We start from the raw sequence: 24,025 nt of genomic DNA on the forward strand, positions 1-24,025 counted from the left end.
GAAGCGATACCGAGACTGCTGTAGACAGTTTACCTATAAATAGCAAATTAATTGTAGTAATTCCTGGTCACACAACAACAGCAGAAAGTCTCAGGGAGCTCGGGTGACCAAGCTGAGGCCGAGCGTCAGTCCCCGCCGCCTCGCCTCGCGCCGCGAGTGGCGAACCCGCTCTCCCTGTTAGCAGGCCCTGGCCGGCCGGAGGTTCTCCAGCCTCTGGGCTGTTTTTTTTAAATAAAAGTGAATTCTTGCACTCGTTGGTTCTACAGCACTGAGACAGCTAGAGCCAAAGCAGGTGGTTCAAGTTTTAGGAAGAACTGGGTGCGCCCGAACCCAGGCGTAACCCGCAGGCCTTGTGGAAAGGAAGGCGAGTCCGAAACCACTAACGGGGAAAGAGGGTTTATTGGCAAACCCGAGTTTCAAAACCTCGTTTCGCTTTGTCCTGCCGGGTTCTTCGCACCAAGGACCAGACGCACGGAGGAGCGGACGACCTCCGGCCGCCGACACGCGTGAGGAGCGGCAGGGCCAGCCGGCCGCCGCAGACGGCGCCGGCGGGCGGCAGCGGGCGCTCGGGGCGCGGCGAAAAGCGAAATTTTTCCTGCGGCCAAAGCGCTGGACTCCCGGCGGGCAGCGCCGGGCGGTGCCGGCCCCGAAGTACCTCAGGCTGAGGAGGGAGGCGGCGGAGGGGCGGGGCCGGCCCCGCCCACCCCCTCGCGCTTCCCCCTCTTGCCGCCCCGCCATTGGCCCTGCGCGGCGATGATGCCGCGGAGAACGGCCGGCCGTGGGGGGAGGGGGTGGTGGTGGTGGCGGCGGCGGGCCGGTCCCGCCATGCCGAAGCGCTCCTGCCCCTTCGGGGAGGCGGCCCCGCTCCAGCTGAAAACCCGCGTGGGGCTGCGTGAGCTGAGCCGCGGCGTGCGGGGCGAGGAGTACCGGCGGGAGGTCTTCGGTGAGGGGGAGGGAGGGCGGGAAGGGCCGCGAGCCGTCGCCGGGCCGGGCCGGGCCTGTGCCCGAGCTGCCGGGCCTGGCGGCGGGGTGTGAGGGGAGCGAAGCCGCCCCTAACCCTCCTCTCCCTCCCCTCCGGCAGAGCGGACCCGGCGGCTGCTCTTCAGGGGCGCCCAGGCCTACATGGAGGGCGCCTGGCCCGCCAGCCCCGCCGCCGCCCGGGCGGTCAGCCGCTCGGCGGAGCCCGGCGGGGAGGCCCAGGATGGCAGAGCGGGGCGGCGGTGGAGCGGACAGCTCCTCATCGGCCACGACGGGAGACTGCTGAGGGGCCCCGCCGCCACGGAGAAGGGTGAGTGGGCCCGCCGCGGGCAGGGGGGCCGGCGCTGCCCTGCGGTGTTGCCTGGAGCCAGGCCGCGGGCGCTGCTCTCTGCCCGCCGGGCTTCCAGGCACACGTTGGGGGGGCGGGAGGCTGTGTCCCCCCCCGTCCTTCTTTGTTGTCTTCTTTTAAAGGAAGCGTTAGATTTGAGCTCCGCTGGCGGATTTAGAAACTGTTGCACGTATGGTCTGCTGGAGAATCTCTTGGTGGTCTCTGCCATTGAGCAGAAAAAGTACTGACAAGGTTACAAGCAGCGGGCCCGGTGCTTGGTGCCTGCTGCCGCCTGTGGCTGTAGCGCTGAGCGGAGATAACCACGCTCTGCAGTTCTTAGAACGGAATTCCAGGTGCTTTCTCTGTTTTGCTGTAAAGTATCTCTCTTCTTAACTGCATCTTTTCAAAGCAGTTCCACCCGTGGGAGTTTCCAAAGCCTGTTCATCGTGTGTAAGAACTGCTGATGTCAAGGAAGCATGTACACAGTGCGACCGGTTTGTCTGCCAGAACTGCAGCAGGCTCTGCAGCTGCTGTAACACAGTTACCTGTTCTTTGTGCTCCACTATTGAGTAAGTGCCTTTTGAATTTTTAAGCTTATTTTAATTATATATGCCCTGAAGATTGGCTGTAGCCTATGAAGACCCAGCAGATATCTAGCTCATCCACGTAAAGGAACTCTTCTCAGGTTGCTTTAGCAGCAGTAAAACTGTCTGAAACATGGAAAATAAAATGTCTGCATGAAGTAGTCTAATCAGTCTTAGTGCAAGTCTCGTTTAGCTCTTCATTTAAGTGTTCTAGGAGGCAAAAATTCCACTTGCTTTCCCACCAGCAATAGAGTATGCTGGCCAGTGATGAATGAATGCGCTCCCAAGGAGTAATCTTAAGTTTTTGCCATCATTGTTAACAATTCTATGATATGAGTGTGCTGCGTGGGAGTCCTGTGGTTACAGTTGATAATGGAATAGGATGGCATTCTTTTTGTTATGTTCCAGAAACAGAAGACACACTGACATTGTTTCTTTCGGTTTTCTTTTTTTTTTTCTTCTCCCCCCCCCCCCCCCCCAGTTATGGTGATGTGGGAGAGCAAGTTCTCTGCAATGGTTGTTCAATATTTCAAGTCTGAAACTTGATGAAATAGCCTTTATGGCTAGGATGTCCATAAATTTCGTGAAGTCTCCTCCTTACGGCTGGTCAATTAATCCTTTTAGCATGTGACTTAATTATGGAATTTCTATGTTTTATATCTTTATATTGTACTTTTTAATATTGTAGCTAAATAAACTTTTATATTTTGAGGCTTTCTAGATTATTTCGGGTCAACTTTCTCCTTTTCCCTAGTTGTGATTTGCCTATCTGGAAGGGGGCCACTTTGTGCTCTTACCTGGTGTTCCTTATGTGATACAGAATTCAGAATATTCATCCAGTGTCTCTCCACTTGTTGCTCGTGTTAGGACACACTTTTGTGGGATCAGAATAGAAATCGGTTGCTCCTCATGTGCTTTCAGGTGAGTGTAAATCTATTCTGGACACACAATGTTTTCTTTGTGAGCTAACTAGGAAAATCAGCTATGCCTGAAGGTTTTTCCAAGCGGAGAGTTTGCTGATTTCTGGTCAAATTTTTTTAAACCGTCACAAACTTATTACTGACAGCTTGGATGGTTTTAATTGTTCTTTCCATGGTAACTTTGATAAAAAGAACAATTATACACCAGGCTTAACTTCTTAGTAGTTAAGTGTCAAAGACTAATTTTCCTGTACCCTCCTTGCAAGGTCTTTCTTGGAAAGCAGCTTGTTTGTATAAGTGTATCTTCTACACTGTGAACTTCATATTGTCCTGAATACCCACTCAAAAATAGCTCATGAAGTGGTCTGAAAGATGGTCAGCACTGAAGTGTACATCTCCATAAACTAGCTCATCCTTCATTTTCCTTTCATATCACTGCAGAGACCAGTTTGCTGAGTATTGTTTGTGCTGTAGGAGTGAGACTATCATTAAGTCCTACTGCAAAGCCCCTCAAAATAATTTTCTTTTACTATTTTTGAAAACACCAGACTTTTCATTTTGCAAGCCACCTATACGTAAGACAAAACTACAGTGGTCTTCATCTCAGGAAAACGATGACTTAAGTGGCTGATTTCAGACTGTAGGAGAAAAAGAACAGAGCTGAGAGAAAAAATAAATTATCATGGCACTCATAGCTAATACTCAGTTTCCCAAATTATTTGCCCTGAATTCCCAAAGCAAAGTCTGCCACTCATGCTTCCCAGCCTTCTCAACTGTGATTAGTGTGTTTTGCGTGAGGTAACATTTTTTTACCTATTCCCTTCCACTCTAGCCACTTCTATTTGAAGACACTGAAAGGCCCTTGCAATGCAAGTTGAGGGACATCTTTATTTGACATGCTTTTGAAAGCATACTGGGTATTTTTACATTTCAGAATACTGCAACTAACCAAAATGGAACAATAGATGTAAAGGGTGAGGTGATAGCTATTGCTCAAGAGTGGTACTTCATAGTTGCACATTGGACGTCTTTGGATATATGAGCTACAATGAAGTACAAGCTGACTTTTTTTTCTAGCCCCCCGTGTAATACTTTGTATAACTACACAGAGACACTTCAAAAGCATTTTTGCCCTTTAGGGTATCCTGGTGGGAGGGGTGGGTGTCACCTCACTACTAAATCAACCATCTGTGTGCTAGCCTAGTGTGCCTGATGGATCTGGTTTGTTTCCCTGTTCTGCATGCTTTGAAGCCAATTAAAATGGGAGTTTGCTAGTTCTTACTCCAGTCTTGATTATGAGCAACTGTAAAATGTATCTTGTCCTCACCCCCAAAACAAACAGAAAAAGTCATAAGTCAGTCAGGTGAGCTGGTAGTGGAAGTATTAGTCAGTGTGCAGTGATTCCACAGTATTATCTATCTTTTCAAAACTGTAATAGATTAAGGCAGAGTGATGCCAGATTTCTGGTGCAGTTCCCAGCTGTCAGGTATCATAGGGCAGATAAAAATGTTGCTGTGGTAATCACCTTAAAACACAGAGATGGGTTTTATGAATGGGAAGAATCTGTGGGTTATTGCCTTTAAATGTTAGTTTTAGGAAAGAATTTTAAAACTTGGCTTCATTTCATTTGAAGCCTTAAGCAGTGAACAGAAATGTTTTTCAGTCAAGCATATTTTTCAAACTGAAACCTTCAAGTATGTGTCTGCTTTTTCTCATTCTCTCCTGACGGTGAGAGACTGAAAATACTGTTTTACTTCTAGGCTCCTGGAGAGATGAGACATGTTGTTTACAAATGATTTGTGTTTCAAAGTAGTTGATAAATGTGGGGTTTTGGCTCATTTATTCACTGCTGTATTTCATGGAAAGATGTCCTCTGTAAACAATGACATGGATTTCATGGCTTAAAGTTCTATTTGTTATCCGCTAGCCTGCTCCTTGAAAGATGGTTGTTTGTTAGGACAGATACCTGATGCAGAGTGAGGAGCTGGGAGAAGGAAAAAGCAGGAGGAGAGGGCTGGAAAAGAGGGGTTAGTGGCTGGGAGGAGCAGGGCAGGAGGACAACAGAACAGCGTAATCAACTCTTGCACAGGGATGGTGCATCGCACATGGAAGAAATGTTTTTTTTTAGTGGGTTACCAGCTGGCTTGCTTCTCTGGCTTCAGAAGGTGTTAAAAACTGCTTCTCATGTGCTTGTATCTCCCAAAAGATTCAAATATTATTGAGGAAAGTTCCTGCTCTAGGCCTGCAGTTCTTAGATGAACAATGGGAGGTAGGACTGGGGACCGTTTTTAAATCTTTATATTGCCTACAGGAAAGAACTATGGGAAGGGAAAAATCTTTGGGTGAGAGGTCCAAAGATTTTCCTCTTTGTCTAATTTACTCCTACTCACAAGGCTTTGTATGTTGCTGCTGGTCAAGGAGCTGTACGTTGGGTACTCCTAGGACTGCATAGGAGAGCCAGAGAAACTGGTTTATTAATTGAGCAGGAAATTATTTTTTATACTGTGTTTTGTTGTTGTTATCATATGTTCTTCCCCTCCTATTCTGTGCAAAGTGTCAAAAATAAAAGTTTTCTTGGTGTTCAGAGGGAAGGAGATCCTCCGAGGAGCCAGCATAATGTTGGGTGAAAATATCCTACACTAATGATTTTACAGATGGATGAGAAACTTCTTCTGAGGCCTGTATATCATTACTGGTGAAATAAGTCTCCAAGGGCACAGTTTTATGTCTAAAAGGAAGTCAGCTGATCTGATCAGGGTAAAACAATTTCTTTTAAGCCTAGTATGTGAGTAAATACTAGAAATGTATGGTTTCAGAAACACCAGATATTCCTTTAAGGACAGTCTAAGGTGGTAAATGACTTCAGTAGTCTCCAGTGTCTACAATCTGCATTAGAATAAAACCACACAATATTTTGAAGAACTTCAGTGAAAAGATCAAATACACTTGAGTTACCTCCTTCAATAGCATTTATCCATTACATGCATCCCTCGTAGTAATGTTGTGTTCTTGGTGTGTAGATCAGATTTAGTGGTTACACAAATAACCTTAGTCTTGTGTGCACAGTAATTCCTCTATGCTTTGCAGATCAGGTCAGAAGCCCGTTTGCTTTCCAAGAGAAAAGTGAGCCATTCTACAGATGATCCAGACAACCTAAAAAAAAAACCAAACAAACCCCCCCCAAAAAACCAACCCCCAAAATCTTAGCTCAGGACACAAATCTAACCACTGCCATTGTGTGATCGGTACATCTTTTGTTTAATACAGCCAGCACCTAAGCCTTTGCTGCTCCTTTTGTTTTATTGTCCTATGCATTTGGACCTTGACTTGTAGCCAATTCATTTTTCTTCTTTCTGAGCAGGTGATAACGAGATGTAGTTGTATTTTAGGACAGGGCACAAAACCCAAGTTATTTGGGTGTAAGCGAAAGATTATGTCCTTTTTCTGTTTATGAATATGGGCAAGATATTTATGCTTTGCTTCTGTGCTGTATTTGCTACCATCGGCTGTGAGATACTAAGATGTGGCAGCAATCTACAAATGGTTTAAGTCTTCTGAATCTTTTCTGAACAGGCGCAACAAAGAAGTAGAAATGGAAACTTTATCTTTGTCTCTAGGTTTGTTAGGTCTCGTTCTTCTGAAAACGCACAACTAGCCTCAAGGTGAATTGGTTAGACAACAGCAAATGCCAGCACTATGCAAATAATACATACTTATGTTTTTCTCCATTCAGGACCCTTGTAGTAGTTGCATGAAGGGTTTAGTGTTTTGACAAGATCAGACTGTATTAAAAAATTGAATCCTACCAAAACTTAACTACCATTAAACTCCTACCTATGCTGTATGTGTACAAACTTACATATACTACTCCTCTGTAATTTTTGGTTAGTTGTAATATTGTTTCATCATGGCAGGTGATGCAACTATTAGCTATTTGTGCCACCTTTACCTTCCATCCAGATTCCAATAGTGCTGACTACCTACGCATGAAGTCCTCACTCGGTGCTTGGGGAAACTCCAGTTAGTATAGAGTGTGGCAGTATATCTCCACAGTTTATTCTGTACACATCAAGCTTGTCCTCTGTTCTATGGAGTAGTTTACCATCGATTGTTAGACTAAGCTTAGATCCCAAGCTACTGTAGAAATGTGTGGGGTTGTCCAAGCAGGGGGAGGAAAACTTCAAACCACCCAACAGAAGAACTCTACTGATGCGCAGAACAAAACTGCTTACAGCGGCACAAAGATTGTATAGCCAAACTTGTAGCGTAACATTGGGTATTACAGCTTTGCAAATGTGAAATGTGAGGATTGGTGGGAGGCTCTTCCAAGAGACTGTCTTTCTTCCAGCAGGCTTTTGCATGAGGACAGATAAAGTTAAGAAAGACCACGTGTACTGTGATGTTGAGTTTCCTTGTGCTGTTTTAGGGGTTTTCATTACTGAATCTTACAGGGGAAGGTAGCAAAGCTTTGAACATTGTGTTTTGTTAATTTTGAAGCAAATTGGTTAACCTATTAAAAGTAGCGAAGAGACTTTAGAAAATGTTAACGCTTCTTTAAAAATAAGTAGGAGCTATGTAATTCAAAGACCAACACTGCTTGTGGATAGAAAATTGAAAGAAAATTATTCTAAATCTTACTTTATATTTTACATTAATAAAATTGCAATAGAGTGAAAGTGATCAGACACTGTATATTTTATAATATTTTAATGACTATCACAGTTATGTATATAACTTTACTTTTGTATAGATACTTTATTTCTAAAGATACTGAAATACCATAGTTCTTATAGCTGATTGCATTTTGAACTGCTACCATTGTAATACAAGTTTTAATGATATTTGCTAGTGTTGTGTATTCTGGGCTTTTGTTGTTTTGTTTTTTTCCCTTAGGAAAAGCTGCAGCTGGAATCAAATGATTATAGCTTACACTTTAATTACAAGTTTTTAGTTCTTGTGGTTGTGATTTCCATTAAAACCTAGTGATAGATGTTATATTACTTATCTCTTGCAGAGGTTATTATTGCTTAAACATTTTGTTGTTGTAGGATTTACTTTTAAACTTTAGGATTTATTTAATTGTATTTGCTTAAATTGTTTTACTCAAATGTAATAGTTCTCCCCTTGTCATTTGTTCTGTTGTCCCTTTCTCTGTAAGATATGGATGTTTTTCTGTTCTTTCCCTGACAAATACAGTTGTAGGTAGTGGTGCCAGATGTCCACTTGATAACCTGCACAGCAATATCAAAATCAACATAGTATCACCAGGTACTATCTTGATCTGTTCTACATATGCTCTTAAACTTGCACTGAAGTTCTGAAAACTGCCAGGAGCTTCTTGTGCAGAAGTCCACTTTATTCTGATTGGAAGATAAAACATAACCCTTCATCTTACCTTTTCAGCAGAAGTTTCATGTTGTAGCCACAGGGTGGCATCACTATGTTAGTTTTGTGTAGATTGTTACCCAAGTTCTGAGTTTTTTCTCAAGTCCTCACAGCTTGATTGATACTATTATAATTGGACTGTTGGGGGGGGTAGGGGGTTAGTGTTTTTAAACTATCCCCCTCATAGATCTGTAGGTCCAAAACAAATGTTTCCAAAACAGAATTTTTTTAATCCAAAATACTTTGTACCATTCATAAAAGATAGCCTGAAATTCAAAATGGACCATTTTGCTCTCTACAAAGACAAAAGCAAAATGTAAATCATATGCATAAACATAAATTGATCACATTTTTTTCTTTTGAATTTTAAGGTATCAGTATCGTAAACAAGGGTATTTATATGCCAGACAATATGGAAGTTATATCACTCTTTTCTGAAAAAAACCCAAATGCCAACAACAACAAAAGACCCCCCCAAACACCCACATTCCACATTTTGTTTTAGTAAAGTTGCTTCTCATAAAGATGTGAAAGTATGGCGATAGCTATACCAATAGTAGGACTGTAATGCTGGACTTTGAAATCTACTAGAGGGTGCTGAGCAAGCTGGCTAACATCACTAGAAGGCTGCTGTCCATCACCTTTGAATGGCAGTGGCAACTGGTAGATGGTCCTGATGACTGAGAAAAGGTGAGGGTTATGCCATTCTTTGAAGACAACAATTTCGGGAATTATGGGGTGGTCAGTCTGACCTCAGTCCACAGGAAGATTATAGTGTGAATCCTCACAAAAGCTGTGTCTAGGACTATATCCAGACACACGAAGGACAAGAACATAATTGGGAACAGTCAACACAATTTTATCAAGGGCAAATTATGTCTGATCAAGCTAACTGCCTTTTCTGATGAGATGAGCAGCACCAGATGAGAGGAGAGAAATGGATGTCATTCACCTTGACATTAGCAAGGCTTTCAACGCAGTCCCTGAAAGTACCGTTGTAGAAGCTCTATTGGAGAGGTGAACTGTAAGGTGGGTAGAAGCTTTGCCGGACTGTCACACAAAGGGCTGTGACAGGCAGGGCAAACCCAACCAGCAGCAGATTACTAGTAGCATTGCTCAGGAGTTGTTACTGGAGCTGATGCTCCTTGACGTCTTTGCTGGTGACCTGGACGATGAGATAGAGCAGACCCTTGGGCAGTCCCTGGATGATGCTGGGTTGGCAGCAGTGGTCAGTACCTGAAGGATGGTGGCACAGGAGCTTCAGCAAGTCCTAGTAGTGGGCTGGCAGGGGCCTCCTGGATTTGGTGAGGGTAAATGCAAAGCCCTGCTCTGGGGACAGAGTCATGCCATCCATAGCCCAGGCTGGGTGCTGACGGACTAGAAAACGGCTTTGCAGAAAAGGACCTGGGTGTCCTGGGTCGCACCTGAGTCAGTGTGTCCTTGTTATGGTAAAGGCAAACTGCTAGCCAGCATGGTGAGATCCAGAGCTGTTACTGGTGCACACAGAGGCTTTAGTTGTCCTGAAGACCATACAGTGCAGAGAGAAAACGCTAAGGGACGGGAAGCCTGGAGACTTCCACTTCACAGACAGGGCATGTCTGTGGCCTTCAGAGTATCAAAAGCACAAGTATTTTATGTTTTTTCTTGGGATTGCAAGGCTCTGTAATCATGTATGGTGCTTTTGAATACACTTGGGAATTGATAGTACTGTTGAAACCCTTCAGCAGCCTTAGACCTGCTACATTCTTTTTCTGTTCTGCTGAGCATTGATTACTGCTAGTCAGAAATGAGGAACTGGTAAAAGGATATGTGGTCTGAGTGTGTCCACTCTTACATCCTGTTTACTCTGCTAGAACTACTGATATGATGAAACTTACTCATATCCGTAAGTGTTTTGGTGGGCTGTGCTGTAGAGTGCAGTACTTCACAGAATAAAGATTCCTGACCCTAAAGAAATAAATAATTAAATCTTCAACCAAGTAGCTTACATACAAAAATTAATGCACTTTTATGTATCTTAGTCCCACTGACTTACATTTTAGGAGCTTGATTCTCCCACGCTTTCTTGCACTGAGTAATACCTTGCTAAATGAGTAGTCCGATTGTTCTGATTCCTCTTTCCATGACAGCAAGATTATTTACTGCCCCAAACTAGATTTTAAAATATTTTTAAACCCAGTGAAAACAAGCTTAGAGACCTGGGCCTGTAGTCAGTTTGGATGAACAGTATAAGGAATTAAAATATAGTGAAATGTAAGGCTGAAAATACATAGTCAATGTGCAAGTTTTCATGGTCTCCTCACAAAGGTTAGAAGAAAGCCAGCTGAAATACTTCTTTGTACCTTGTTTCGTCAGAAGATGAGTGGTTTAACTCCAGGTTGTTCTGAAAATGAGAGAACTTGGTCTCAGTTGGATATAGTCACATGTATTGCTACTTTACAGAGCTGGTTTATGATACCTGTATATTTAGACAGGTCAGACTTTCATGTTAGTTTTCTTGGCCATCGCATGGAGTAAAGAAGTTCTGTAGAAAACTGCTTCATTCATGTGAATTCTCCTGAGCACTGTTGAACACAAGCATCTGTAATTCTGGAAAATACCCTGTGTTCCTCACCTATCCAATATTGGAGTGCACTGTCTTAGTGAGACCAAGATCTAGAAGTTATTGTAAACCAGGTTAGAGGAACTTTCCCTCTTCACTGGTACAAGTTGTCCATTCTTTGTTTACTTCATGCACTTTCATGTATCTATGTATTTGTGTTTAGGATCATTGCTATAAACTTTTTTCCTTACATCTTGTACTGACTTTGTCCCTTCTGTACTGATGCTACTGATATGGATACAGCAAGAGCTTGTGCACTTCTGTTCACTTTAACACTAGTAAGTTTTCCATTTATGGAAATTGTGCTGTCCTTGCTCTGCTGAAGAGTTCACCAAAGCTCATGATGCTTCACTGCTGCTGGTGCTTGTAATCTACTGCAAAATGACATGATTTGGGGTTCTTTTGTTTTTTCCTTAGTGCCAGGTATTGTCTTTGGTTGTGTTTTACAGTGCAAGTGTAGCTTAATACACAAGAGTTGTGGCTTTGAGCTGTATCTGAAATGTCCATAATATTAATTTCATGCATAGTCTCTTCTGCCCAAAGTTAAATGAAAACTTTCATCATAATGAGTGCTTCAGAAACAAGACTACTCTTTAAAGTTTAGTGGTATACATCACTTGGACATGAAAACTAGTTCAAACCTCAACACTTGTTCTCTGTATTTTCTCAAGAATTTCAGTTCTTGTGAGGCTTTTAACTTTATTCCTCCACTCAGAATGTTTTCTTAGTTTGCTTAACTCATGCTACCATCTGTTGTTCAGTAACTACTCAGAGCCAAGACGGCTGATGGAGATCTGAGTTCTCTTAGATCAGCACTTGGCACTGTGAGCTTTTTCACAACCCAACAAGCAGTTCCAACAGCTGCATGCATGAATCACTTAAGTTATAGTACCCTGCAGCACCCTGTAAGAATGGGTTTTGACAATCTGGTCAGATACCACACAAGCAAAAGTGCTATGAACCGAACTGAGCTTCTTGGAAGGTGTGACATAAATTTAAGATCATTATTTTGATACTTATTTTAATGTAATGTGCTCTAAAGTTTCATTACTCTTCAAAAAGCTTTGGGAACACCTAGATTGCACGTAAGAATTTACCATTAATTACCAAAAAAAAATCAGTAGGCTGGAAGGGGGATGTGTGCGTGTTTGTTACAGCAAACTGTTCTGACACATTGCTTATGGCATTTCATATTACTGAGAGACAGTTTGCCCCAGAAGTAGAACTGTTCTTCACATGCTTTTGGGTCAGTCTATATTTAAACCTGTCTCCAGCAGTATTTTAGTTCTGTTGTTTTAGTCTGGTTTGCTTAGCTGTGGATACATTCTTGATTATGCTGTATGTTTATTGAGAGATTTGCTATCATAGAATCATTTAGGTTGGAAAAGACCTTTAAGATGTTCGAGTCCAACCGTTAACCTAGCACTGCCAAGTCCACCACTGAACCATCTCCCTAAGTGACACATCTATATGTCTTTTAAATACCTCCTGGGATGGTGACTCAACCACTTCCCCGGGCAGCCTGTTCCAATGTTCATGTACTGTTCTTCCGCAAACACTACAAAACATCATTTCATTCACAGTTTAGCAAGCTGCAAGAGCACTTCTTTAAGGTTTGCAAGAGGATAGTGTGGGTTCCTTGTTGCTTTCGTAGCACTTAGTTAGCTGATTGCACCAACACCAAGTCCAAAAGACTGGTGTAAATCAGCCTAGTGTCACTGGGCAAACTGAGCTACGCAGCTGAGGATCGTGTCCTGCATATAACTTTTGTTATGCTCTAGTGCTATTATTTGTTTAATGATAACCATTGCTTTGGCTGAGTATTTAAACTAAGGCTGTTCACAAAAGAATTTATGGCGTCCATATGTTTTCATTTCACTTAACTGCCTTAATAAGGGGCGGGGGGGGGGGGGAGGGGAGGACTATGTAGGTTATATTGTCTTGATTTTTATTTTTGCATCTGCAAACTAGCTGGAGCCAAGCAGGGTAACTATAGGATGGGACAGTATCATCCAGGAATAGAGTGTTGAAACTTCTTGGGCAACTTTCACAGAGCTGTCTGACAGGACTTCCCCCCAGCTCCTTGTAGAAAATTCGATCAGTGGGTACCCAGGGGATAATAAGGGATGGGTGCCAGAGATGGAAAGCCTCAGTGGTTCTGCAGGAGGATGGGAAAGGACATGATTAATTCTTGTGTTCTGAGAGTTTAACTAGTTTTGTTGAGTTGGACTGCAAGCCTTTCACACCACTAGAAAAGTGGTCTTGGGATGTACAGTCTGCAGACTGAGGCAGGGAACTTGAGGATGCTGAAGAAAGGTTGATGTTAAGTTTCCCATATTTTAAAGAGTTCTGAAGAGTTTATAAGAGTTTTTAAGATAATATGTAAAGGTCTTCCATTAGCAATTTTCAGTCAATGTCTTATCAGGGATTTAACTCTATTTTTATAGAGACCTCTGGGTAAGTTAAACTTGATAGTTCGTCCCACAATGAAAAGATAAGCTAGATAAAGGGCAGAGAAATGGTCTAGTTTGCTTTCCCCAGGTTTCTGACATTTATCAGCTGGAAACTTAGGGATGCCCTGGAACAGAAATGGATGCCACAGTGTAAGGGATGACCAGATTATTTTTTTGGAAAGCAACTGACTCCACACATTCTTATTTCTTTAGTAGAGTTAGAAGGATGAAAGGCAGTGGGCAGTTGCCTCCTCTTCATGCCCTAGTAATTTCTACTTGGGCTTCTGGAGCAGAATTGATATGAAAAATACCAATGGGAATAGGGAATTGCTTTAAAATTCAATGGGAGACATTTTCTTTATTTTGGTTAGGCCAGTATTTCATGCCAAAATACACCAATCGAGATTCTACAGGAAACTTGGGGATTTAGGTTCATATAGACAATGTAAAGCGGTCCTATAGGTTTGGATCAGATGACAAAATTCAACTCACCCAGCTTTGCTACATTAAAGAACTGTAGTATCCAAAACAAGCTAATACACCCATCCCTAAAGTAAAATATTTGGTTGTCTTGGGTATTTTGTATCTTCTAGTAAATTCACCCACACCCAGACCAGTCCTGACCCACCCAGATAGTGCTGATGGGAAGAGGAAGGACTACACTATAGGCTTTAACTACCATACCTCCTTTTGCTCATTAAATCTGCATTTGTCTGAGACACCAAGGTTAAGAGGGTCTTGCAGCTTCATTATTTAAAAGGGAGCTTAACTGTATATTGGGTCTCTGACTGAAGTCTCCACAGTGACCCAAGGAACATCCAGCATCAGGACACTGCCCAAGACAAAGTAATTATTGAAAGAGATACTATGTCAGTTCATAAGACACCCTCTAGAAAGGACTGCAGAAGATCAGAAACAGGCTAAGTCGGCATAAAAAAGAATGGGAGGAGGAAGGAATCTGTTGTCTCCTGGGAAGAGAAGGGAAGGAAGAAGGTATCAGAAGGAAAAAGGCAAAATAAAGAGAACTGGAATTCAGACAGAACTGACTAAAATAAGGGAGGGGGGACAGAACAGAGCAGCCTGGTCTCTACAGGTAACGCCCAGCAATCTGCATCCAACCTCCGTGCAGCAGGGAAGTGAAAGCCCACCTCCGTGTGCCAGCTTTTTTTCTGCTCCCAGGAGAGGAGGTCTGCTCTGCAGAAGACAGACAGATGGCAGTGCCATTGCCTGTGCTCCTGTGGGGGATTTTTCCAGATGGGGAGTTGGAAGCTTCTTTGTGCTGCTACAGCCTTCCTCTCCAGCAGCCCTCGAGTGCTCGGGGCCTCCACCAGTCTGCGTACCCGTATCATATGCTACTCAGACATGTGCGCACATGCATCTCGGTACTGTGAAAATTTCAGCTGAACCTGTTAGAAAAATAGCTGTATTTATATCTAGGGTTTTCTTCATATTTGAAAAGTATCTGTGTTGACTTTTCCTTTCTTGTAACATGCACCCGTGTTTTTACATTATCGAGAGATTGCTAATAAAAACCGAGTAACCAGCAGTGATCTGAAAAGAAAGTTGACACAACTGTTTTGCAGAGAGGAACCTCAGACAGCACTGTGTCACTCACACACTGACTTCATCAGTCAATCTCAATGCCTTCCTATATTGTTCGGGTACCTCCTGTACCTCTGACAAAGCACAGGTGTGACAAGTTTCTCAAAGTTACCTGGAAAAACCACTGGGCAGCCCAGGAAGCATCACCCTCCTTGCAACTCAGTGAGTTGCTTACTAGAATTAAAAAAAACAATAAAAAAATAATCAATTTTAAATAACAAGCAGCCACCTTTGACCTCACTTCCTTAACAGATGACCAAATGAGCACAGAAAGTAAAACTTTGGAAAGGTAACGTGATTTCAAGTTTTACAATCAAGTAAAGGAAGATAATAAGTTTAATCCCTTTATCTTAGTTACACATTAAATTTATGACAACCTCACCTGTGTAAATAAGTACATTTTGTTCTGCTTTCTTGTACTTCCCTTCCTCTTCAACTTTCCAGTCTGCAGTTGAACCAAAAGTGACCTCTTTTGTTTTCTTCTCAGTTTCGGTTTATACTCATTACTGGACTGTTAGCAGGTATTCCTGTCTTCCTGTTTAGTTTCATTTCCCCCAGTAATATTGGAATAAGGAACAATTGCAGCAGCTGAATGTATCATATGGAAAGCTTACTATATGCTGCAACCAGCTTAAGAATAGTATCACTCCCTTTTTCATTACTGAAGTTCATTAAAGGGCTTATGTTTTGATCTTTCTGCACATCCATAAAGCCTTCAAAAATCATTTTAGAAGTTCATTAGCTATTTAAAATCACTCAAACACTGTATCATCTCCAGGCCTGTATGGGGGAAAAGATGATGCAATCGTTCTCCCAAAGTAAGTCAGATCTGCACGTCACTAAATTAAAAATAAAAAGCCAATTTCAGGGTAAGGAGCCCCCACAGCGCAGACCTTGCCCTCAGCCATGCCGGTGCTCCTGATTGACTGAGGCACTGCTGACATGTGGTGAGCTGCTGGTTCAATTCTGTCAGGAGACCGGAGTCAAACTGGCATTTTCAACAGCAGTCAGCAAACTGGAAGCATATATAAATCCACAGGGTACAGCTGTGCAGCTCCAGGTGCAAGCTACCTTAAGGGAGCTGGCAGCTCCAGCCTGCACTAGAAAAAAACTTCCGAGCGACTTGTGTCAGACAGGTGAAAAGAACATTAAAAGGAATCTATTCTGGGCATGACACTGTGGAAAGGAAAAGCTGCAACCACCAAAACCAAGCAAAGATGGAAGTGCCTGGTGGCGATGCTGTTAATGCAGCCTCTCAGAAACAGCCAAAGGATCCTGTTAGAGTGCAAATGCTAATGCAAAGCAGACATCATCCTTCACCTGAAGGAGTAATCACTAGGGTTTTCTCTCCTAGTCATGCCAGGAGGAAACCTAGAATATCCAGCCTGCCTGCAGCCATCTCAGGCAATGCAAGGGCAAGCGGTGGTGCTCCTGCTTTAGAGGAATGCGCCAACAACCTCCAGCTCAGTAAGTGACAATATACTGGAATAGAATGTACTCTTCACATCCCTGAGAAAATTACTTGCAAAACTGTAATGCAATAAAATGCCTATCAATTCAACAAAGATACATACTTTGCTTAAAACAGTAAGTGCAGTGAACTTGGGATGACTAGGGCCAACGACAAAAGAAAATGAGAAAAATGCAGATTTGTACTACTTGGAAGCATCTCAAAGCAAGGCTGGTGCCGAGTCACATAGATTGTATGACAGTAGTAGAGAGGTCGTGTCAGTCTGGAAGTATAAATACATACCAGAGATGATAGAAAAAAAACCCCAAAAAACAAAACCAAAAAACTAAGGCTCCTTCACTAAAGCACATGCTCTCAAATCCAGGACCTAAATCATGAATAGACCCACAGACTTGTTGAAGCTTGCAGGGATTTCTGGAGATTGTCTAGTCCAGTGCCCCTGCTCCAAGTATGGTCAGCAAGACCTCCCCAAAGGAGTCCAATTTGTTGCCATCACTGTACTTCAATAAGATGAAGGAAGAACAGCACTACTGGTTTTGCTTTTTTTCCAAAACAATAAAAAGTTTAAAAATGTATTTTATGATCACTTTAATCCAATTTCTATGAATTCCCAGGCACCGTGCTGAAAATCACAATCGCTATTTTTTTGCTCTGATACAGGTTTTCTCAGTACTACACAACAGTTTTCTGGCTAACAGCATCAGTACTGTAAGAATACAATTAGTGCAAGGAAATAGATATGGTGGAGTTTACAAATAACTAAAGATCACAGCATTTGGGGTAGGGATTGTGTCTTCTCTGTTTCTGTAAAGAATTTTCACTCTTGTAGTCAGAATAATTACAGTATCTTCTGTGGGATGAAAGTTATGTATTATTATAAAAATGTGCAGAATTTGAGACCCTCAGAAAGACAGCAACCGCCATCTGTGGTGTCATTATCTTACTGAAAGAAACTCAAAGACCTGATGAAGATACAGAATAGAAGCAGTGACAGTAATATGACAGAAGACAATGAAGAAACTGTGTGGAAAAACTCCTGCAAATACAATCTTAGGTTAGACCAGGGTTACATATAACACAAGAGGAAGTTCCTAAAGTCCATCTCTAGAGAAACAGGTAGTGAGGAGCAACCAACCACATGAAGCAGCGCTTCAGCAAAGGAGAAACTGAGAACCAAACTACCAGCACGCTGAAAAACCACAGAGGGAAGAAGTGTTTTCACATACAAAGTCTTTGATCTGATGCTCAAGGAAGAACCCACCATCCTTACAAAACCAGGATAGTGACCAGCAGTTACAAAAATTAAAATTGGGAGGAAAAAAAAAAAAAAAAAAGTGGCATGCAGGGACTACTGTAACAAAATGGTTTTGTTTAAAATTATTTCAGACACAGAGCAACTAGTCATCACCTGATTAGAATGCAACATATGTTCCATTAGACAGCTACCAAACGTCTGTAAATTCAGCTGCATTGGGGATAATAAGCTCCCATTTGCTATAGGCACTGTGTGTTCTTTTTGTTTTACTTCTAGTGGCAATTAACCTCCCTGTTATTAAGAAAATTGAGCTAACAGTGGAAGACAAACACACTTGTTTGCAACACTGAAGAAACAAGATCCTTTTACGTTCGCCCGTTTCTTCAAATGTGTTTTTACCTCTGAAGCTCTTTTAGACACAGTGAAATAAATCAAACCTTCCTCCTGAATTACCATTTCTGAAACTTCTTAGGCAAAAAACCCATGCAACAGTCACAGGTGCTTTACATGTGTGTCCTTCTCTTCCGCAACTCCGTCTCCAACTTGGAGTCTGCATTCCCACTACAGGTTGTGACCTCCAATTTGGGACCACAATCCTAAATCCTGCTCCTGGAGATAAAAATCTGACTTGGCATATGCTCTAAAAAGCAAAGGGTTATTTTCTCTGATAAAGATTTAAAAATCCCACAAACACTTAGGAGTATGAAGAACACAGTACTTTTGTACTGAGCACTTAAATGCACATAAGCAATCCAAAGTAGCAGACAAGAAAATTCACTCTCAATTAAAGCAAAGATCATCCAACTCAAACAATCAAGGGAAAGTTTTTACCCTCAGATGTCCCAAAACTATCATAATTTTTTTCTCAGGTGGAAAACAGGGAACAAATTCAAATAGCAGCTGAGATACTCAAGGCCTGCATGAGAGCAGTGCAGCAGCTGGAAAGCACATGGATGTTACCTGCTGGAGGGGTGATGGTGGAGAAAGAAAAATGAAGAAAGCAGTTTGTTTTATTGGGGGGGTGGGGGGGGTGGAGGTCATAGTTTGTGCAGAGTTGGGAATGCTATAAAGTACAGTGATCTTCGCCCAGTTTAAAGGGAAAACAGCCTGCCATATCCTAATGGGACTGTACTGGATGTCTTAGTTACACAAGAGAATGTAAAACGGAATTTACAGAATTACCTGGCTTCTGCCAATGTCTCTTAACCCCAAACAGCAAGAGCAGCAGTGTATGTATCTCTTTTGACCAGCGCTCAGCCAACCTTATCTTCTGACTGCAGTCAGAGGCACACAGAGAACTCCATGTTACTTACTTGCTCTTGCAAAGGTTTTTTCCTATTTTTCTTCCAATCCGAGTGTTTACAACCAAGTTCCTGGGCTGTAACGTACATACGCTACCAGTGTTCTGCACTTGGGATGCACACCATCTTTGCTGCAACGTACAACACCAGAGCAAGATGACATTTGTCAATGCCAGAAGGAAGAATGAGGAGGTTGTGGCTGTACAGATAGAAAAGTTTTGGGTTTTCAAATAAAAAAAGCTAAAGGAACATGCAAGATTTAAGCAGTCTCCACGTATATGGTACAAAAGCAATCCAAGGTGAATGACTCTGAGGTTATACAGACTTTTGTGATAGGATTTTCTGTGCTAAATCAAAATTTAAAGGACACATTTTATGTTTGCAGGTAGACAGCTGCAATGCCAGTAATCATTCAGTTATAGACAACAGGCAAGGCGTTTTAATAATCACAGGCAAAATGAGGGAAAATATCCAGAAGACCCTGCATTCAGGTGTGGCACTCATGGCTCACTGTTGCTAACAATACTAAGATTCCCAGACTATTTTGGCATTTATTTTTTAAGTTCTTTTTTATAGATGGGAATTAAAACAAAAATCCATTAGCAACAACTGGCAGAAAAATACTGTTCTGAGACATAATCAGCCTCAGCAGAACCACCAGATCCATGTCTGTTCCTGCATTTAAAAGGCCAGATTTTCCTGGGGCAGATTATGGTAACCTTTGCTCATTCGCGTTGCCTATATTTGGATGCATGAAGTGTGTTAGTTCAGAACTTGTCAGGGCTTGTAGACTTGCAGAGGAGTTCTTTGGACTTCGTCCCTGGGCTGGCTGGAAACTCAGATGAAGGCTTGGAAGCAAAGGAAGGAGAGCAGTTAGGAGACGGTACTTGCAGAATGGGACAGGCTGTCCAGCATCAGTCTCTACAGAAACACACATCCCTTCTTTCACCTTCCCTCCTTGCATAAAAGTGCAGTAAATTGTACTGGGAACTACAGCTTATTCCTTGAACCAAAAAATGTTTTGCATGTTTAACGGCTTACTACAGTCGCAACTTCTTTGCTTAGTTTGAAGCATACTGCAGTTGTTCTTTGACGTTCTTTTATTTTTCTCTGTATTCTTGTTTGAAAAAGGACATTCCAGCCTTGTATAACTACCTCCTAGAAGCAATTAATATTAGTCCCTAGAAAGGAAATGCAGTATTATATATTGTACACTGGCCCAAGTGACTGGAATAGAAATACCTTTTAAGATTAGGGCCTCAGTAACACAATCTCACTGGCATCAGGAGGACAGCAGAATGAGGCCTGTCCTCATTTACCTCAAGACAAACTATTTCTGGCACAGGGTGTATTTCTTTTAACAAACATTTTCCAAAATTATCTTTGCATAATGATCAGCACAGAGATGAAACAACTGAGGAGGGGCTGAAAAGCCTAAATCCCTCAGTAATACGCACATCAAAACTCAAGGAACTGGAGCAGTTGTTGCATCTCTACAAATTCAGAAAGCTCCTACCACAAGAAATAAGAACCTAACTTGTTAAAGCAATTTTTATTTAAGTATTTGGAGGGAAACTTTCATATCATGAGTAAAAATACTAGAGTTGAATGTTGTTAAAAAAAAAAAGTCAAGATGATGGGCTCTCTGTGCAAACACAGCAGTTTCTGATGGAAAGGGGAAGCGAGGGTTTTTCATAACATACTCCCTTTCAGATAAAAAAATTAAATGCTAGTTAACTGCAGTACATGTCATCTTTTTTTATACAGTCAAGAGAATGAAAAACAAAAAAAGCTATTTAAGAGAACGCAACCTACAATGGAATAAATTCATTCGCAGCAGAGACAGAATAAGACTGCTTTTATGAAAATTACAAAGAAACATGATACAACAAAAATAGGGTGTGGGGAATTTTCCACTAAGATTAAAAATGAAAAACAAAAAAAATATTCACTTTTTGAACACCATTATTATTCAAACACATATGAAGTTTCAACCTAGTTTTTTTCTTATACATGGGAAACACTGTTAAAGTGAATCTTCAAGAGTGAGAAGGCACCATGAACTGTTGGCTGATACCTTTAATGAACACTCAAGAAAGAAGAAATGATCTGGCATGATGCAAAAAATCATTAAGTGTTTATATATATTCATATATCTTTTCATAAAAAAAACCAAACAGCGGCAACAAGTCATTACTTCAGTGCCAAAACGTACTTTTGTCTGGCTGACTCACTCATTAAGATGATTTCTCACTTAGACCTGCATGGTATTTTTATACAGTGGTGAAAGTGGGTGATTTTGCGTTGTTGCATTTCATATTAGATTGGTAAATCAGGCGTTTTCTAGGTTCTGAGAAGCCAATCCTATGAAGTATTCCTACACTCTATGCAAATGGAATAATTAAATGCACTGTCTAGAATGGAATACTCATCTGTACAACGTGGCAATTCCACTGGATTCAGTTTGATATGTAATGTCTTGTAGCAGATGTTATAACAAAAATAACTTTTGCTTTTTGATTTACCTCACTGAGGCCATTAATGCTGTTCCTATAGTTGGTTTTCTGGAGTTGGATGACACTTCACTGCTGTCCAAAATGAGTTTGAACCTTAACCCTCCAGAGTTTGTTCACTTTGTTGCTTATATTATTGCACTAGCTACTAAAGTCTTATATCTTCCTATATAAATCTAATTGTTCAGAGTGCAGATTCTATATTTAGATAATGAACTGTATGAAATAAATAAAATAAGGGGATTTTCTGGTCAGAGTTGCTGATATGTTGAATACCTTAATTATTTCTAAAGTAAACAGTTTTGGTGTATATTCTTAAAAACCTATGGTCATTCAGCATAAAAGCCTTGACGTAATACTTTAAGAATGGATTTGTTTTCCTTCTCAAAAATGCATCAAAGAATTGTTTTAAATACAGAATCTGTGAGGCTTCCTACAAATTCATCTAAATTGTAATACAAACACAGTTTGTAATTCAGATAATATAGAAAGTTCTCTAGTGTCCATTGAAGTAAGGTCCCCAAAATGCAGTCTGTTTTGTTTCTGAATGGGAAAACATTGCAAAACATTAAGCAGTTCCACTGGCTGAATAGGAGAACTGAGGAAAATGAGGTCTTCTCTCGTTATCTACACAATCCATGCTGTCATCTGAAAAATGAAAAAGAAAAAAAAAAGTAGACAACATTTGCTTCCTTTTTGATTTTAAGTAAACAAACAGTAAGATAATGCATAGTAAAGTTATTTCAGAAAATTTCACTGTCGCCTTCTTCTTCCACAACTTGAAGGGACAAAGAAACAGGAAGTCTTAAATCTCACCCCATTAAATGGGCATCACAGAAGATCCCGATTGTTGTATGTAAACAGTTGTTCGGATGTCCATTTAAAATTGCTGCATTGCTTAAATCCATATTCAGTGTTCTGAATTTCTGGCAATTGCTATTTCAGAGCATCAAGCGTGCTCAGTTACCATGAAAATAAAATATACTTTGATTGAATATGGACATTACTCCACACTCAACTGACTGCTTGCATACACACAGTGTGTGTGCAGATGTACACATGCAAAACTCACAAACAGAATTATTCTCCATTAGGAATGTGCAGATTTGGAAAAGACAACAGTACAAATAATTTCACTGTCTTCTAAAACAGGTTTTTCATTTCCCAAACTGTAAAGACAGGTGGAAAGTTTCACATCGATTTACCAACTTCTTGGTCAAATACATATATGGAATACCAGTGAGTTTAAACTGATGCTTTTTCACATGGTCTAAAGAGACCAGGTAACATTACAGCAGATTATTTCTGGTGGTCTGGAGAACACAATGGGAAGCATTTGGGAAAACTTTACCTTGGTCAGGAGGAGTGATTGTTATCATCTGTGCTGTAAATTCTTCATCAAAGTATCTCGTATCTGTTTCAGATGTAACTTGTGGCTTAAACAGAGGTACAAGCTATGAAAAGAAAAAAAAATACTGTCCACTTGCAGGTTCTTGCAGTACTGTTTGAAACAGGTAGAATTTGAAATAGAGTTATAAGCTACAGCACCTTTTCCTACATTCCTAAAATAAGTTTAAAAAAATGACAGTTCATAAAGAAGGAACCATATACAGTAAAAAGTATTTATTTAGGTGGGCCCTTCCTATTGATGGGGCATTTAAGGCATTTTGTCCCTAGAATTTACTTGCACAAAGAAAAACCTAGAATCCTAACAATTCTTCAAGTAATAGATAACATGCTTACAAGTATTTAAAAATAATAGTGTATACTGGTTCCCCACCTAATTATAAGGCAATTGTCAACTGCATCTAGTCAGATTTATGCATAAGGAGGATGAAAATGAGTAAAAAAGATGCTTAGTGATACCAAACTGATCACCTAGACTTGCATATCGCCACACGGGTTGTAACATTCACAGAAAAAAGTCAGCTACAGAGCTACCATGCCCGTGGAGCTCTGACTGCAACTGTGCTGTCGGTCCAACCAACCCAGGAGAATTTAGGACAAGGCAGCAGCAACATTAAGCCTTTATACTCCCAGTTCCCAAAAGCAGTTTGATATCAACTCTGAACTTAGAAAATCTGGAGCACTTCCAAAAAAGCCAAGCACACTTAGCAGTGAACATCCTCCTCTTGTTACACCACGAGTCGCACTATTTGGGTTTTATTCTTGACACTCGCTTGGGCAGACAAGCTAGAAATCATCCATGTGTACCTAGGCAAGCTCTGGCAAGAGGAACTCCAGATGGAGCAGAGCTGCTTGACTGGGGCTGGAGGAGGAGCCCGCCTGGGAAGCAGAGTGGTGGAGCTGGTTGCATACAGATGCACAGAGTTGGAACACGTACAATTTTGGAGGGCAACGGAGCTGGGATGCAGACCTCGCTCACCTCCCTGCTGCACGGTGCGGTAGAAACAAGAATGTAAACACCGTTCTTAGCCCTCCCACAGAGGACATGTAATAGCACTCGGCGCTGGGCTTCAGTTCGCCCACCACTGGGGTTAAGCATGGGCATCTTTTAATAGCACAGAGCCACACCAGGCAACAATTTAGGAGCGTGATTGAGGAAGTATATGGCTTCCAATCTGAAACTGCAGGGAAAGGTTTGTTCAAGGCAAATGGTAAATTGCTCCAAC

General features: G+C 41.6%; 2 protein-coding genes across 13 annotated transcripts in view; one reads left to right on the forward strand and one right to left on the reverse strand.

Annotated features, from left to right (window-relative positions):
- Nucleotides 1-776: 776 nt before the first annotated feature.
- Nucleotides 777-5,979, forward strand: SIVA1 (SIVA1 apoptosis inducing factor). Of its 5 annotated transcripts, XR_007509573.1 has the most exons (6): nt 777-943; nt 1,082-1,288; nt 1,719-1,875; nt 2,758-2,811; nt 3,745-3,863; nt 5,396-5,473. XR_007509573.1 is itself a non-coding variant. In XM_049828484.1 (5 exons), the coding sequence occupies exons 1-5, from the start codon at nt 826-828 to the stop codon at nt 3,773-3,775; spliced, it is 567 nt and encodes a 188-aa protein (XP_049684441.1). In that variant the 5' UTR covers nt 777-825; the 3' UTR covers nt 3,776-5,979. The 5 variants fall into 5 exon arrangements, 4 of the variants coding, with proteins under 4 accessions (XP_049684441.1, XP_049684440.1, XP_049684442.1 ...); XM_049828484.1 differs by having other exon boundaries at nt 3,745-5,979; XM_049828483.1 differs by lacking the exon at nt 3,745-3,863 and having other exon boundaries at nt 5,396-5,979.
- A 12,623-nt stretch (nt 5,980-18,602) lies between these two features.
- The window catches only part of AKT1 (AKT serine/threonine kinase 1), a 76,822-nt gene continuing 71,399 nt past the window's right edge, over nt 18,603-24,025 (reverse strand). For all 8 annotated transcript variants that reach the window (XM_049828470.1, XM_049828473.1, XM_049828469.1 and 5 more), the window contains 2 exons: nt 22,744-22,846; nt 18,603-22,040 (listed from right to left, as the gene is read on the reverse strand). In XM_049828470.1, coding sequence (XP_049684427.1) covers nt 21,961-22,040; nt 22,744-22,846 — 183 coding nt within the window. In that variant the 3' untranslated portion in view covers nt 18,603-21,960. The remainder of the gene's footprint in view (nt 22,041-22,743; nt 22,847-24,025) is intronic.

This window comes from Accipiter gentilis, chromosome 25, assembly GCF_929443795.1.
Source record: "Accipiter gentilis chromosome 25, bAccGen1.1, whole genome shotgun sequence".
Taxonomy (NCBI): Eukaryota; Metazoa; Chordata; class Aves; order Accipitriformes; family Accipitridae; genus Astur; species Astur gentilis.